This window comes from Phragmites australis, chromosome 3 (assembly GCF_958298935.1).
Source record: "Phragmites australis chromosome 3, lpPhrAust1.1, whole genome shotgun sequence".
In the NCBI taxonomy this organism is placed as follows: Eukaryota; Viridiplantae; Streptophyta; class Magnoliopsida; order Poales; family Poaceae; genus Phragmites; species Phragmites australis.
This window is the reverse complement of record NC_084923.1, coordinates 14,124,544-14,142,562: the sequence shown is the minus strand read 5'-3', so window position 1 is coordinate 14,142,562 and position 18,019 is coordinate 14,124,544. Positions and strand designations below refer to the sequence as shown.

General features: G+C 48.3%; 1 protein-coding gene across 1 annotated transcript; it reads right to left on the bottom strand.

Annotated features, from left to right (window-relative positions):
* Positions 1-15,025: 15,025 nt before the first annotated feature.
* On the bottom strand, positions 15,026-17,169 carry LOC133912317 (probable galacturonosyltransferase-like 7). The gene has a single exon (XM_062354987.1). It carries the CDS (start codon positions 16,481-16,483, stop codon positions 15,365-15,367), a length of 1,119 nt encoding a protein of 372 aa, XP_062210971.1. The 5' UTR covers positions 16,484-17,169; the 3' UTR covers positions 15,026-15,364.
* Positions 17,170-18,019: the final 850 nt, after the last annotated feature.

Genomic DNA, 18,019 nt, shown 5'->3' with positions numbered 1-18,019 from the left:
CGCCAGGTTCTTGGTGCCGCTTCCATCGCCGCCGGCCGTGCCAGCGAGAAAGACGGAGGAGGTGTTAGCGGGACGGGCCTGGCTGAGCTCGTCGAGGTGGAGCTGAGAACGAAGTTCGGCGAAGGACGGGAAGGGGCGCTGCAAGGTAACCGCAGTTTTTAAATGTTTGAATTTGTCAGACAGACCGTGTAGCGCCGTGAGGACGAGCGAGTGGTCGGCGACGGGCTCACCGAGATCGCCGAGGTTGTCCGCCATTGCCTTGAGTTTGCGGTAGTACTCGGCGACGGAGAGGTCCCCTTGGTGGAAGTTGTGGAAGTCGGCCTTCAAGGTGAGGGCGCGGTGTTCACGGTTGCCGAGGAACTGATGTTCAAGGCCCTTCCAGATGAGCCGAGCGGTGGTGTCGGGGGAGAGGACCTCCTGCAGAAGCTCGGAGGAGATCGTGCCGTAGAGCCAGCCGAGGACCACGCACTCCATTTGCTTCCAGTCGGGACGATCGGGAGAGGGAGTGTCGGAGAGGATGTGGTCCGTCAGGTCGTACTTGCCGAGCGCGACAAGGAAGAGGCTGTGCCACCGTGTGTAGTTGGCGGCCGAGATGTCGAGGGTGACGGGGACGAGGGCCTTGACGTTGAGGATGCCGACGGCCTGTGCGTGGAGCGTGACGCGGGTGTCGTCGTCGAGCGCAGGAGGTGCCGAAGAAGACCCGCTGGCGGCGACGTGCGGGAACGACGGGGCTGGTCGGGACGAAGCGCCGGGCCAGTGGAAAGATGGGACGGGCGGCGTTGGTCCGGCGTAGGGGTAGGCGAAGGCGCGAGCCGCAGTCGTGAAGAACGCCGCGATGTCGGTGACGCTTGGCGGTGCGAGTGGAGGAGGAGTGTCGACGACGGCGTGCAAGGCATCGAACACCGGCGCTGCCGGTAGGGAGTCGGAGACAGGGGCCGGCGCAGATGTCGGCGTAGGGGTCGGCGAGATCGGCGCAGTGGGAGGCGCCAGGGACGCAAAGAACGCGGCGAGGGTCTGACGGGCGGCGGCGGAGGCTTTCTCCGCGGCGCCGTCGGCGACGGCCGTGGCTGTTGCGGTGTCGACCTGGAGGTCGTCCGGGGGAAGAAACGACGCACGGACAGCTTGGGCGATGGCGTCGACCGCGAAGTCGAGGACGGCCGAATGGGGGGAGTTGGTCGACATGACGATGATGGCGGCGGCGGGAGGGCGCGCGCCGCGGGGAAGAGGAGTTAGGTTGCGGAAGCGGGAGATCGGAAGTCTGATACCATGAGAGATGATAGGACTCAACGCGATGATGTATTGATCACGGAGAATTACATATATAGGCGACGCTCTTTTCATAACCACTCAATCGACTTATGGCAACAATATCGGGAGGATAAGGAAGGCGAGCCAATCACAAAAAATATGCCAAATATAGTCTAACAGAACTAGAGGCGACATAACCATCACTTGACCTGATACTCCTTCAGTCCAGTCACCATTAAATGAAAAAGACCTTTGCAAAGCGGAGAGAAAAAGATCAATTTTCAAATGACAGTGATAAAATGGCTGCTACTTCATACTGTATAACATCAGATGGCCCTTCTTCTCCGGCACATCCTTCTTCCCTCGCAGTATATTCCATCCTGATGATTGGGGAATGAGCGCACCGTCGTATACTCCTTCCCTCGCAGCCAGAACCAGATCGCGCTAACAGAATGATCGAACTCGGGAGCAACACAAACCGAATTAGAGATAGAGATAGAGGGGGAATTCAGATAGCGTTAAGAGGATCCGGTCCCAAGTGCTAGAGATAGAAGAGCAACACCGATTTGCAATAGAGGCGATGGGAATCGATTTGCTCTGCAGGCAGCTTGGCCGGAGGAAGAAGACGGCATAAGCTGGCTCAAGCGGCTGCGGCCCAAAGGGGAAAGGGAAAGGGGGCCGACTTCAACTACTGCACGGCCCGGGCGAGAAGAAAAAGAGAGAGCGAGACCCAAGTGGGCCGGGGCGGCCGAAAGAAGAAGAAAGGGCCCATGCTTGTGTGGCTAAAAGAAAAAAAGGAGGCTACGAGCTAGAAGAGAGAAACAACCCATCTTCTTTCTTTCTTCTTTTCTTTTACTTTCTCTTTATTCCATTTTTTCCTGTACAATCTATGTAAACTCGCATACTTTCTCCGTAAATGAATGGCAGCGCTCATGCCACTGTTTTGAAAAAGAAAACGTATACTATCCCGTCAGGTAGGAGCCAGCTCCTTTCTTTTTTTAATATTAAGCAGAAGCACTAGCCATTCATTTAACGAGAAAGTATGCGAGTTTACATAGATTATATTATATAGGAAAATAATTAACTCAAGGTTTATCACAATTGAAAACTAAACTAACACTTGGTTGCCGCAAGCCATGCGTTGTAGAACTATCTCCTCCTTGATGAAACCAACAACTTGTAGATGTAGTTAAGGGTGGCAACGGGCCAGGTCGAGTCGGGGGCCCGTACGTTTTAGACCCGGAGGGGGGCGGGTTCAGGTGTAGAAGCTGCCTCATGGGGCCATCGGGTCAAGCCCTCAACCCGAGTCAGGTTCGGATCTGAATCTTATTTTGCACCCACAGGTACCCGATATGCCCTAAAATTTAGAGGCTCGTTACCCATTTAACTCTTAGGCCCTTATAGCCCATCCCTCAGTCACACTGTCAGTGGGTCAGGTCACCCCACACGAGTCAACCGCTACCCCTAGAGCCGGAGCTCCGACCAAAGAAGAAGGCAGCATGAGGGGGAGAAAGCGGCATGGATGCAGCGGTGCCAGAGGGGCACATGCTGGTGTGCGTCAACGAGGAGGGCGGGCTTGTGGACCTCTTCTCCGTGTGCACCGCACTACTGGGCCAGCTGGCCTTCGTGGCTCTCCTACACCGTGCGGCGCAGAAGTACGACTGCGGCCACCCCAGCGCGCTCCGCATCCCCTGCCTTGTCGCGGAGTTCTGACACCTCTTGCTTCACCTCTCCGATGACCCCACCACCGTTGGTTGCTAGGCGCCACCCCTCTTCCTACCTGGCTTCTTCTCCCTCCCGCAGCTCCAAGAACACACCTTTCCTTCTCCCCTCCTCCACCTCCTCATCACCAACACCATGAAGCATGAGAAACCAAGTAGATATGTACCTTAGTTTATATGTGATAAGTCATTGAAAAAGATTAGATTAAATTGGATAAGTCCCAAAAATATATACACGCCGGATGGTCTAGCGCAGAGGCGTTAGTATACGTCGGAACATTTTTTCTGCTTGTTTTGTATACGCCGTATGGTCTGGCGATGAAGAGTTAGGAATGTCGGAGCATTCCAGAAGTTGAAGTTCAAGGTTGTACATGCCGGATGGTCCGGCGTATACATTGGATGCTTCGTCGAAGTAAAGTCCAGAAGAATTTTCAGAGTTGACTGGAAATAGGACTTCTACACGTCGAATGGTCCGGCGCACATATCGGAGGAATCACCGGAGGATTCATAGAGTTGTACTACTGTTGTACACACCTAATGTTCTGGTGCTTGTACTACTATTAACACTGGAACATCCGATGTTCACACCTTTTTATATGTGATGAGTCTTTGCTAAAGATTGAGTTGAATTGAATTTAGTTTGCATGAGCATGTCTATGTATTATAATGTATGATTATGACTAACTAGAGATGGAGATAAATGGAGTTGAAGAAACGTATGTGCTTGTCTTATGATATATAGGTGATGGATGCAACTTAGTGGACAATGGCGGGATGATCGAGGCTAAGCAGTGTGCTTAGTGCTAGATGATAAAATAGGTCAAGCAGAGTCAAGGGTAATCCTACATGTACATGTGGAGAGGAAACAAAGCTTGATAAGGTGGATGAAGTGGTGTGTTGACAAAGGCAAACGAAAGGGATGTCAATGTAAGTGATAAGGCAACCCAAGGGGTCAGGAGCGCGAGAGACAAACCTCAGCAGTCGAGATCGCAAGATATGGTACACACGTCATCATCAGGAAGGTTACTTGTAATACAAGAAAGCTTGGTTACTTGAGATGTAAATGATCTATAAAACTTGGGGAGCAAAGAATCTAAAAAACTCGAGAAGCAAGGAAGCTTTTAAGGTCTATAAATATAAGAGGAGGGCTATGAGATCCTTCTTGAGCCATCCATTTATGAGTTGAGTTTTAGGATTTTAGAAGAGAAAGAGATGAATGCTTAGCCTATGATTTAGGTGAGAGCTATGTATCCAAAATCACTTTGTAATCAACTAAAAATATGATGTTCCTTTGCAAGTAATGAATATTATGTTTCCTTTTACGCTTGTATTCATCTCCTTCTAGTTTTCCTCTCTTGGCTCCCTTGCACAATTGTAAGTTTTTTCAGTGTTGTTGTGATTTTTATTTTTGTTGAAGAGCTAATTTTTTTTGATCATGTTGAAAATTTATTCTTCTTGTTGGTAGAGGGATAAAAATCATCTATAAGTTGATCTTGAACAATCCCTTACATCTAGATCCATCAACTTGGAGAGTTTTTTCACCCGGTGTGTAGTTCTTTGGATTTGAGTGTTTCCTTATCGAGTTGCAAGTTTTTGTAAGTTATAACACTTGGAATGATTTTCTATGAAACCTAGAGTTCAGATCCATTCATTGGAACTATATTCTTTTCGGAGATGTTCGGTGTGATTTATTCTTGTTTCTCTCAGTTTCTTGCTTTCATCTTTTGATTTGAGGCGCGTTAGGTGAAAAATTAGGATAGACCGTCCAAGAATTTGGTGAGACTCTTATTCACACCTTCTCTTGTCGCCTTCCTCGGTCCTACAAAGCAACTCCTCAGGCAGCTCTCACACAACGTCGCGATGGCAGATGACTCCTACTCCTTCGCAGCGGCGTACCAATAGCTCTGGCCGAAGAAGATGGTGACAGGAAGGGGAGAAGGCGGCGGGGCGGATCTGGTGGAAGGCTCGCCAACGGGGGCAAACTGGAGGAGGTGCGAACGCCGCTAACCGTAGAGGTCTACATCACCATCCTCTCCGCACTGTGTGAAAAAAGCGTCAGGTTTTGGGTCCCCTGTCGCGTCTCGGGTCCCCACCGGGGCCAAGGGCAGGGGTCTATTTGCATCCTGTTTGATCCTCGGAGCCCCGTCAGGTTTCAGGTAGATGCATTCTTGCTCCACTCAGCCACGACCTGCCTCGTTGCCACCCCTAGATGTAGTAGCGACTTTCTTTCAAAAACCACGCAGTTTCTCTTTTTCTCATGCGTTCCTTGTACTTCAAGATGGTGGCTATGGTGCAGTCCGAAAATATTATACGTCGCATGCGCGACTGGGATGCAAAGTTCGCAGACCCCCCCCCCCCCTCTTTCTCCACACCCGGCCATCGCAGCCATGCTCCCCATGCGGCCAGTAACTGCAGCCATGCACCCAAGGTCATCCTGCTGTCGTTCCATCGGCTTCGTCCACACCTCGTAAGGGGTGCAAATTGGTGAAACTAAGGGTATCCATCCACGCTCTTTAGTTTAATTAAATACATTAATTTTCTAAAAAATTACTCAATTTAAAAAAATAGTGTTATTAGTTGAACTAAAGATATTTGATATATACTCTTAAATTCATCCATTTACATCCCTACACCCCGCTGCCAATTCCCGCTCGCCTCTGCACCCTTGGTCCTCCCTGAGTTCCATCCTCCTCCCTACTGCCGTCGCCATGCACAAGCAAGCTAGGGCTCAGACATGGTGGTGCTGCACGCGACCACGATGGTAAGTGCGATGGGGAGGCACCGCAAGTTTGCAGTGTGTGGAGGAAGGACGGGCGAGTGTATTTGGACCCCTAGTGAAGTATAATTGCCTCTGGTGAAGCCACCTCCTTTCAGCATTTTAGTTTTAGTTTAAGAACCATTTCAGAATTTGACATCGAGGGTCTGGGCGACCCTGGAGAAACATAAGATTACAGAGTCGTCTAGAAAGGACAGGGAAAATTTTATAACTCTTTGGCGCCATCGGCATGTTCAGAAAACCCAGGAGTTTCGACTTTTGAGTGCTCTCGTTCGTTTCAGTTGCCAGCAGGTACGAGGCCCAGAATTGCACAATTGAAGGACCTGCCGGTTCAATTGGGGCCACAATTGAAGGCAGGCAATCTAGTGGGCTATTGAGATAAATAATGCGGCTCATGGGCTGTGAAATCATCATGCGTCCAGACAAGAGGGAAGTGGGCTCTGTAGTGGTTAGCTCATTTTTAAGAGGACATTCGGCGTGCAATGGAGGAGATCAGTAGCCAGGCTGCAAGCCTGCAAGCATAGGAGAAGCTCGGTTCTGCCATGAAAGCATTTCACATGGAGAAGATCATTTGGTGGCTAAGTGTGCATGTACTCTGGTGCCGGGCATGCATGTTCCATGATTTGTTGACTGGGTCTCCTGGCCATGAGTTTCAGCTAACGAATAAAGGACCCGGATTTCCTTTAGAAAAAGAAGGACGATTCTTATTTCCTTGCAAGAAATGCGTGTGATGTACTGATGTTTACTACATAATTTGCAGTCATTAAAACAGGATTGCACTATGCAGAGCCTAGCTCACCATTTGAGGTATCCTTCCAAGATGGTAGGGTCTCATGAAAGAGAGCATATATTCCCTATTTCCTTGTTTACCTTTTTGCTGCACGGGCCTGTTACATTGCACGGCATCTTAGCGCAACAGGGCCGTGTTGGGTTTGCTGCTCTGGAAGTCTTAGATAAGCTGCACACGGACACATTGTTTACTGCTAGTGCTGCAGCTATTGCTGCAGTGCTGCTACATTGCGTACCAGCAAGCCTTTGAAGAACACGTGCATAGCATAGGCCTGTTTCGACTGCAATCTTTGACCAGCCAACCTCCCCTTGCGATCCAGCCATCCCTCGTCTCGCGAATGGTTAGCAGGTTACGCTAAAATGTCGATCTTACACGTACTCTTCAACCACTGTACTCATCGGTCTGAGTAATCATCACACAGCAGCGAAACGCCGAAACGCTCGAGCTTCGTTTGCAGGTCCATGGAGGAGGCGATCTGTAAACTAGTTTGCTCCAGTCCACAGCAGCTCGCCCGTGGCAGGCCGTACGAGGCACCGTCCGGCAATTTACCTCGCCTCCTTGGATCCGCCGGCCCACCATGCCGCCGGTAACTCGCTGTTAGAATAGACCACGCGGGCCAGCCATGCGCAAACGTGAGATCCATGAGCTGACGCCATGACGCAGATAGGCGCACCGGACGTGTTCTCTTCTGCTCCCTCCTCGTGCTAGTTTTCATGTCCCTCCTTCGTCGCCGGCCGTGTCGGTTGCCCCGTTGCTGTTGCGAGACCGATAAACAACTGCTTCAGCACTGTAGAGACCCCGAGCTCTAGTCGACATGGAGCTATCAGGCCGTGGGTTGACCCGTCGCTGCGAAGCAGTTCAAGGTTGTTTCGAGCTCTGGTACGCTTACTCTTGGCGTCCTGCGCGCATGGCTTACGTATGTATGTGGCGGCCAGTGGCATCACGTGACAAGGAGCAAGTGAAGGGGGTGAGTGAGTGACATGAATGTGGCAACCATTTGAAACTGGTGTCGGTGATGTGACATGTTGATTAGCACCTTGGTTAGCTGAGAGCCTGAGACAAATGAAGTAGGTGTGGCTAGCCATCTGCGTCATCAACCTTGAACGATGATGGTTTGTTTGCACAAATGTGAACAGTGCGGCGCACGAAAGGGTCATCATATATGCAGCATGTTCCTTAAAGCGAAGTAGTGAGCAACCAAATTAGGCTGCCTTGTCTGAAACTTCACTGCCCATGTCCATTTAAGTGTGAAATGTGTAAGCATCTAGATGCTTTATTTCAGTTTTGGTGGTCAGTGACAACGCGATCATCATAACTAACATGTGTTTTGTAAGATTATTGAAAGTTAGGTCACGGTAATAATTTTTGGGTATTCTCAAACCTAATATTGATATTCATAGTGATTGTCAAAGGATATGTGCAAAGATTAAGGACTATTTAGTTTTAAGTGTTGCAAGGAGCTATTTGACACTTAGAGTAGATAGGGTTCTTGTTTTTTCTTTGACCGTATTATTAAGGAGGTTGAGAAAAGTAGCAAGTAGCAGATCTTCAGGGGGGGGGGGGGGCTCAAGTCTTAGCCACTGGAACACAAGGCAAAACAAGGGGTGGAGGAGGAGGAAGAAGAGGATGGAGAAGAAGAAAAAGCTGAAGAGGAGGAGGGAGAAGAAGAGAACTCTTGCATGTTAGCTCAAGGTTCGCCACTTATAGTAGCTTGATCTAGTTTGAGCTAGAGAGATAGTTGTGATGTACACTAGTCAAATCTAGCACTAGAAAGCTTAGATGAAGCCTAGGAAAGCGAAGATTGAAAACGGATCAAAGTCTTGATTGATTTGGAGGATGACAGATTTCCAGTGTTCATCGGATGATCTGATGTTAATACCAGAAGATTGCACCAGAGCAATTACAAAGAGCAATTTTCAGATAAAAATTGAAGCTATGTTCATAGGATGTTCCAATGAACTGGTCTCATCGAAAGAATTATAAAGAGCATTTTTTAGTGAAGTTTTGAAGCTGTAGACACTGGAAGATCTGTTGAATGCATTGGAGGATTGTGCATTGGATATTCTGGGATCATTGGAATAATCACAGGAGTAATTGTACATAGTCGGATGACTTTAAGGTCTCATGTCGGCATACACAGGATGTTCCTGTGTTGAAGTTCAAACCTTCGGATCATCCTATGAGTGTGCTGTAAAATAATGACCAGTTTCTAGACACTGTTTTCTTCTACATATCAGATGTGTCTGACGAAGAGAATGATGTCATCACTGGATCATCCGATAAGTGTAATTTTTCTGAGTGGAGGGGTAACAGCTAGTTTGTGGTGGTTGGCTATAAATACACCCTCATCTGCGCTATGATGACTCTCTTCGCTAGTGGTTAAGCTCACTTACATTCTTGAAGAGTCGAGATGACGAAGCACTCGAGTGATTTCCATGCTCCTTAATTGTAAGATTAAAAACATCATTAGTGCTAGAAGAATATTTAGTGTGCATCCGCTTATCTCTTTGGTTTAGATTAGGTCAAGTAAGGTTCTTAACTTGTTGCTCTTGGTGATTATCGTCATCTAGACAACTTGATAATGTTTGGTCTTGAGGAGCTTTATGGTGAAGTAATTGTGAAAATCCCAAGATGAAGATATATCGGTTTGGAGTCCATCGATCTATAGTGGAGAAAAACTACCACTAGAGAGCACTTGGTCCCTTGCATAGGATCAAGAGGGAGCTATACCCTTGCGTTGTTGCTCCAACGAGGACTCGGGAGAGTGCCAACTCCTCGATACACAAGAAAAAAATCGAGTCTCCATATCATTTCTCTTTACTTTGAATAATTTGCTTCTAGCGTTTATATTTTTGCAATTTCCTTTAGTATGGTTGCTTTGTTAGAATAGGGATAGTGCTTGTTCGAGCTTTCATGTTAATTACCTAGAAACTGGTGCACATCTAGATTAAAGTTGTTGTTTTCCTTTGCAAATAGTTTTTAAGGTTAGAAAAGTTTTAGAACTCAATTCACCTTTCTCAGACATTTTGATCCTACAAAATGACAACCCAAATAAACACTATAAACTTAAATGCAGTCTCCTATGCTACACCTCAGTTAGGTCCAATTCAGTGAACCCTCTTCTCCTCTTCGGTGTTCATGCGCCTGGTTTTTGGTACCAGCCGTCCGATGTAACTAACGATCATCGGTTCTTAACCCACACAGAACTGGAAGCCATTGATCGCCCATCGACGGATCAGAGAGGCGCAATCAGGCAACGGTACCCCAGCAATCTCACCCATCGGGCTAGATCACTCGGGCTCCTCCTGATCGCAACATGAAAGCACAGATAATGGACGCACCCTAGCAACGAACCCCCCCTTCCAGCTGACACGCATACCGAATTCCAGCGCCTTGTATTAATGATTCCTTTCTCAAGAGGTTGGTGGCCTTGGTCCATATATTCTGACGAAATATCTTACACGCATCTCATCTTCTTGTCATTGTATAGCTTGGGAAATGCCAACCATTTCGGCTAAGACGTATGACTAAGGCAAGGTCGTATATATCCACACACTACTGACCTTGGAGTACAAACGGCAAATAAAGGGCCCTATGGGTCCGAGAAAATGCCGTATCGACAAATGCCATTTGCAACACGGAACTTCTTTTAGATTAGGAGGATAATAAACACAATTTGATGTTTTGATTCTTGTGAAAATTCCCACCCTGCGTGACGAATGGGCCCTAGACGAGAGACCGTGCAAAGACCGTAACTGGCTCGGGAATCACTACTTTACTTGAGTTGGGATGTCTTCGAAAGCAAACTTAAGGAGTATTTGGATGCTCTTGGCTTCTTGCTTTTGTAGCGGCATCAAGGCCCAATCTGAGACGCAAGATGATAAGTAAAAGTGTTCTCTATAAAAGCTCTGCAAAGTTTCTATCAGAGTATCAAATGCTACGTTTCCAGACGGGAAATGGAATGGTGTGCGAGATAACTGACGCGCGCGTGTACAGCAAGAGACCGTGCATGTGCAAGCGCAGGCTGTGCAGGCCGAGAAGACGCAGGTCGCTGCGGCGAGCGCCAGCAAGGAGGCCGTGGATAAGCTGGCTCACAGCCTGGTCCGCCCTGTACTCCCTGCCGCGGGAAGCGGCTTCGAGCGCCCCTTTCCGAGGCAGTAGGGACGACGCATCACCACGCTGTCTTTCACTCCTCGCGGCCTCCCACCCGCGAACAAATTGCTCAGCGGACGCTAAGTGCTTGGCAGGTACGGCCAACACGAACCAAGCTTCCCATTCGCCATTAGTACAGAGAGCAGGACAAGGCTGTCCCGTTCTGTAGACCAGAGAGTCATAAGGCCAAAAATACTCAATATTATATGCATACTGCAGCGGCAAATGCAGATCATGTCTTGTATATCAGCAACGGCCTAGCTTGTTGTCATGTGTCTCGGTGTCTACCTGTGGCGGTCCATGCCATAACTGGGACATGAATGGCTATGCATTCGCATGTAGGGCGCAACGCTGGACATCATCATCGTCAGATACGTGTCTGAGCATCTTTACGGAATGCTCAAACACAGAGCCCTACTATCGCAAGTAAAGCGGTAGTTCACTTCAAGCACAGAGGAGAAAGAGCTTGCACACAGTAAAAATTCTCATAATAGAGCCCTACCATCACATGGTATATCGGGACTGATCTATGCTCCTGATTCCACTCAACAGGCACGGAATGCTCAAACATATGCTGCCTCGTCGATCACGCCAAACAATGTATTTTTTCACATTCTTCTAGCATCCTTTGCACGTACACTTCAGCATTTCCATGAAGCTTGACGGTGCAGAGCTGGCACACAATCACGAAACATGAACGTACCCCTTAGCTGTGCAACAAGACTGATGGTCCATTTGAGAAATCTAAAGCCTAAGCTATGTTGGCCCTGACAAGCACTCACCAGCCTGTGTGATAAGCTAGCTTATGGAAGTAGGTAAGTACCCCAGACAGAGTATCTCCCTTGGCAAATGAACAAGAGAAACCATGAAATTCCACCAAGCCACAATCTCCGGATCTTATCCCCAGTCTACGGACCCCTCCTCGGGGCAACCTGTCCTGATATAAGGTCAACAATCCAAGGACTATACTTTTCGGGGTCCATACGCCGTCTTTCTCAGACACGGCGCCCCCGCGATACGTCACTGTTCAATCAAGCCCGTCGTACACAGCAACACATCACACCAGTAGCCAAAAGGACGCAGTGCCACTGAAACCAGATCAATGCAACCCCCCCCCCCCCGCGGGAACGGGCAATCAGGCTCCGTATCCATCTCGTTTCGGCACTGCCTCGGTGCCTCCCCTGACACGTCTCAACTGCTGTCTCTGCTCAGCAAGGCCGCCAAGGCGGCCGCACCTAGCACTGGTGCGCACCAGGCGCGCCGGCGCCCACCCAAAAAAAACGCCGTTCTTTAAAGCCCGAACCGCCGATGACGCCTTGACGTGCCACCGGTTCGCAACAGAAAAATTAGCAGGCGCATGCACGGCTCGCCTTGCCGGTCACATTTCCGGGTCAGCTTTCCCTCGCGGCCACACACCACGGCAGTGCTCGGCGACGCCGACATGCCAACCGACGCAAGGAACTAGAGCAACGCGCGTGAACGATCCCCACCAGAACACCGCGCATCTCAGGAGATGCCGTTGCCATCCATCAGCGCCGAAGAGGACCACCCCCACGGCTCGCTTTCATGAGATGACTCAATACTTAGAGTATTGTATCGCGATACGGCACTACTCCAAAGGCAGCAGCTAGCGTATGTTATGCTACGGGCCCCAGAAAAGGCCCTAGCATTTTGGTCTTTCTAACGTACCCGGAGGAGAAACGAATAAGGTTTTGCCGGAGCAAACACCGTAAAGGTGTAGCTTTTGGTGAAAAAATACATGGTTTGGCGTTGCTAACCTGATCTGTAGAAAAGACAAACACCAGGCATGATAACCAAACAGTAAAGCGTGCGGTAGATTTCTAAACTCTCAACATAGCACGAATCCAACATGTGAGAAAGGCAAAATGCCCGTCGGTTAGACCATCACTGTCATGTCACCCAACTCAAATCGACCGAGCCCGGCTGAGGCTGAACTGTGCCTGGCAGTGGCAGAAACCGACGCGCGTCGCCCTTTACCACCTCACCGCTTGGCTGGCCCCCCTTGCCAGCGGGAGTTCCGCACGAACTGTACCAAGCACTGACACGAAGGGTATGTTTGGTTAGGCTACATTCAACTATTTTTTCTTTATTTTATTTTATTTTCTATTTTTTTATTTTTTAATCCTCAACAGTTTTTTATGAGATTCGTGAAAATAAAGGAGAAGAAAAATCATAAGTTAAAAGGAATGACCTTAGAAATCTTTTCGTAAAGGAAAATTGTTGGAACGCTGAAGTGAACAAAAATCCTTTCACGAAGGGAATCTATTGGAGATGATCTTAGGGCTTGTTTGTTTCGGATTATAAAAGCTAGATTGTGATCACAGTTCAAAAGCTAAAACAAGCAGCTGGTTGTAAAAGCTGAATTGTTACAATCCAACAATCCATCTTTCATCAGATTGTATCAATCCACAATCCAGCTTTTACAATACAAATTTTACAATTCAGTTCTCACAATCCACAATTTATAAACTGATTTTTACAATATCCAGCTGAAACAAACATGACATTAGAGCGCGACGTTAGATAAGATATGGCTAGTTATGTTTTTTAATGAGATAATTCAATTTTTTGTTTGTTTGTGATAGATGTGATGAGCTAGTTTTCTGTTTGGTTGGTAGGATTAGAGTTGATAGGATAAATCAATTTTCTATTTTGTTAGTAGGATTAGAGTGGATGAGAGTATCAACACACACACACACATATATATATATATAATAAGTATTTAGATATATTTGTGTATGTTTGAATTTACTTAAATTCAAATTGAATTAAAAAGGGTTTATGACGATGTTGGATAGGATAGTGCGATTCATGCTTTTCTGGAAGTGCAATTCATGCTTTTCTGGATAGTATAATACAATTTCTATTTAGTTGTGATAGATGTGATACCAGTTTTCTGTTTGGTTGATAGAATTAGAGTGAACAGGATGAAACAATTTTCCGTTTGATTAGTGAGATTAGAGTGGATAGGATGATCCATTTATATTTATGCATTCCATAAGCATTTAGATAAATTTGTACATATTTAAATTTATTTAAATTCAATTTGAATTAAAAAAGAATATGACATGAAATAATAAATAAATATATATAAATAGAGTATTATAAAGGAGCTCACTTTTTCACCAAATAACATAGGATTAAAAATATTTTTATAAATTAGTACAGAAGAATATTAGGGATTTTTCTCAGATTTTTGAGAGTTTATTTGAGGCATTAAAAATTACTAAAAGTTACAAATGTAGACTTTTTGAAGAATTTTAATTAAATATTAGCTTATATTTTTTTATCAAACTAACTAAAACAGGTTCATGATGAGTTTTAGTTTGCTTATGAAAACATTTAAAAAATTTAAATCATTTTTATACTTTTAAATAAATCGAGAGTTAAATGAAAAATTACAACGCAAATATACGGGTGGATGAGCAGGGAGCTCCATGGCTAGGTCCGACCAATTTCAGCTAGATCGGCTTATTAGGATCTGAGGGAATATTTTTTCATTCTACCCATCCCATTCAACCAATCGAACGAACTAAACATAAAAAACTAGATGGCCATCTTCCCTATAAATTCATCCATTAAATCAAACACACCTGAAATAGTTCTTTTCTTGCTCCACAATGTTCACAAAATATTGGTTGGACGCATTGAGCGGAGGGCGACAAGTAGATGCTAAGTGCGAGCTGGCAAGGAAAGTGAGATGATCAGAAAAACAAAAGGTTCTTGTAAGAGAAGATGAGGAAATAGATCCTCGATGGAGTTATATATGGCGATGAGAGGAGAGCAACACAGCAATGATTTGCAAAAGAATAAAGCGGCGAGGAGCCGGAGTGGCGAGAGGCCCCACCGTAAAGGACCCTCGAAAAGAAAGAGTGGCGAACTTGGGCGGTAGTTCACAAGTCACAAGCCCCGTGTTGCTTGCAGCCACCGAGTTCTCGCCCCCACACCGGCCATTTCCCCCTGCTTTAATACCCGCGAGCTCAGTTAACAGCAGCCTCTGCCTATAATTATCTCGTGTACTTATCTGGCGCAAGGGCTAAGCTCGAAATGGTTGTTAGTGTCAGCCAGTTCGTGCGCGGCCACGAAGATGAGGATTCCAAGTTACTCATGTTTGTGATTGAATGTGAATCTGCCATGGTCCAAGAAACCGGTCCATGGTGGGGTGATGGGGATAGTATTAAGCGAGCGGCATTAAGGGATTTGCAGGTGCTGCATTGGACTGACTGACTCTCCATTGAGATGGATGGGTGGATTGATTGCAAGAGTGAATGAGAAGCCACCGAACAGCGGAGGGTCAGGGAGAGAAGAAAGAACAAATACTGCAAAAGTCTGTTTTTCTGTTCTTTTATTTATGGTAATGAGGCTGCATGCCTGCAATCCTGTGAAGTAGGATACAATTGACCTCGTTTAGTAATAAAACGATTACAAATGACCTCGTCTAGTAACAAAACGATCAAAAAGAGTGGGAGAAGAGATCACTAGGTACCAACATGAACAATCTAACACAAAACATTTGATCGAACAGAACCAAAAAAACGATAAGGGGAAGAAAAAACATATAGGTTTGAACAGGTAATGGATACCAAGAATTAGGGCTCAGAATTTATACGGGTCGGCCAAAGAAGGAAAAGAATCTTTCTTTTTCAAGTGTTGCGGTTACCAGGACTCCTCGGCGCCGCCGGGGCCGTACAGGTCGAAGGGCGCCCAGAGCGCGTCGAGCGGGCACGGGCGCCCCGCGCCGAGCCGCGCCCACGGCTTGCCGGAGCCGGACCAATGCAGGAGGCTCACCGGCCCCGGGTGGAGGTCGCGGCAGCTGCCAAAGACATTGTCGCCACCGAGGCCATGCTGGTTCCACCGGTGCTCGATCGGCGCCACGTGCCCTGCGAACACCAACAGGAAGGGCGGTAGTGAACCCAGCTCATAGATGCGCCCTGCCGGCGACTTCTGTATCTCCATCCACCGCTCGATGCGCTGCGTGTAGCCCACGCGCCGCCACCGCTCGAGGTCGAGCACCATGACCCCCGTGTTGAAGTAGCACGGCCGCCGCCCCGCGAATGTTCCGGCGAACCGCTGGTCCGACCAGAACCGATTGGTGAAGTACTTGGTAAAGTTGGCGTGGCAGTACTCCGGCGCGCCGACAGTGCGGCCGCCGAGGTCGGTGCGCCAGAGCTTGGCTACGTCGTCGACGAGGACGAGGTCGGAGTCGAGGTAGATGACGCGGCGCACGCAGGGCTCGAGGAGGCCGGCCAGGTAGTTCCGCGCATAGTTCAGCGGCTGCTCCAGCGCCTGCCGCACCGACGTGGAGATGAGCCCCCGGACGCGGCCGGGGTCGAAGTAGTAGACCTTGAACCGGAGCTGCGGGAACACGGCGCGGACGAGGTCCCCGAGGCCCGGGTCGGAGACGAGGAAGTGGAAGAAGACGCTCTCGGGGCACCTGGCGTGCTGCACCACCGAGTGGACTGCGGCGATGGAGCCCCTCAGGTACTCCTCATCGAGCGTAATCGCGATGTGGACGAGCGAGGGATCGCAGACATTGGCGGCGGTGCCGTTTCCTTTGCCGCCGCTCCCGCAGTCATCGGCATTGCGGAAGGACGGGGCGCGGCGGAAGGCGATCCCCCTGGCACCCCCCGCGATCTGGCCGGGAAAACGAACGTTGCCGTCGAACTGCGATGACCGGATGGCCTCGGCGGGCGGGAAGGACTGGAGGGATGGCGACAGCACCACCATCAGCATGGCGGCGGATAAGAAGCCGGAAAGGCGCGCCACCCACAGCATAGCGCTCCCACGGCGAGGCCACCGCTTCCTTGCGACGGTCCGCCCGCGCGGTGGCTTCGACCACCCCACCAAGACGCCGTGCAGGCGAGCGATTTCGTCCAGCGGCAGCGCGGCCAGGCTGGGCGGAAGCAAAAGGGGAACACACTGACAGACAGGTAACCCCCCGCCTCCTCGACCTCAATTGGATCGCGTCGCGCTTTCCTGGCAGGTGGCGGATCGGCGCGTGGAGTGGCGGAGAAGGGAGCGCGAATCCATGCGAGGTCAGGCGAGGTAAATGAGGGTGGGCTGCGGAACAGGAGCAGGAGACGGAGGCGGCACCCACCAACCCACCGCGGCAGGCGATTTCCCCCCTTCCCTCCCCTCTCGCCTGCCTCTTTCTCTCCGCAGCGGCAGCGCGGCGCGGTGGCGTGACGGTGGCAGCTGCGGGGATGCTTTTGCTTATTGTATCTACCGCTCCGGTTTTGTTTAATTCTGCGTTGCGATTTTGGGGATTCTTTCACGGCCTCTCGTCCTTTTTTTTTTTCTCCAGGCTTTGAGAAGGGGGCGGAGTGGGAGAGGACTTGTAGCGAGGAGGAGGAGGCAGCTGGCCTGGCTGGCTGGGCGGCAGCGGGACGCCGAACTCACAGATCGCCTTTTCGGTTTTACTGCTGCCCCCTTCCCTTCCGTTCCGTGCTGATTTGTTGTTGTCTCGGGGTTATCGGGTAACCAAATTTCGATTTCGCGCGATATCTCCGTGGGATTTCGAAATGCTGTTCGCTTTGATTTAACACGTTTTCTTGATTTCTGCATAGCTTTAAGATATGGCAAGTAGGGAATTCGGGCGTGAATGGAGAGAGAAATTAAGGGTTTATTTGGTTGACGTTCAATTTCATTATAACTAAGGTAAGTTAATGGGTGGTTATTATAAAATCTATAATGGAAAAAATGATCGTCATACTTATAGTAAAATTTGATTAAAAATAAATCTATAACATATAGAACAAAAGAGTAAGAAAATTTGATTGATGCTGATATAAACATACGTAGTTGTATGGTGTGTCTAATATGTATAGTGGTAGATTGTGAAAAATAAGCAAACACACTCTACGACTATAATCATCAAGATCTTAATTCATCACCACATAGAAGAATTACCATTCCAGCTTCCGTTCCAATGTAGATTCGTAGAACGAGACATTTTCATGCTCACAACAAAGTGCCGTCACAGTGAAAACTCGCCGAATCGTTTTACAACGCAAGTCCTAGAAAAAAAGAAAAGAAAAGAAGTACAACGCACGATAGTAAAACGCACTGGAGAACCAAAATTACCACTCTCGGACGTTCAAATTGGCACATGCTGGATCTCGATCCGCCGATGGTAAAACGACCACATGCCGTGAGAAACAAAGCCCTATACTCAGGAACCTATGATCATCACGATCATTTCTGACAAACACAAAAAAACTATAGCATTAAAATCATTTCTCTTAACTATCTGGCCTTAGCGTAGAAAACGATATCTCAATCACCTTCGCGTCGACCGTTGACCTCCCACCG

Bases quoted from the DNA above. Each gene is read 5' to 3' on its own strand.
- LOC133912317 (XM_062354987.1), bottom strand. From the start codon at position 16,483: ATGCTGTGGGTGGCGCGCCTTTCCGGCTTCTTATCCGCCGCCATGCTG.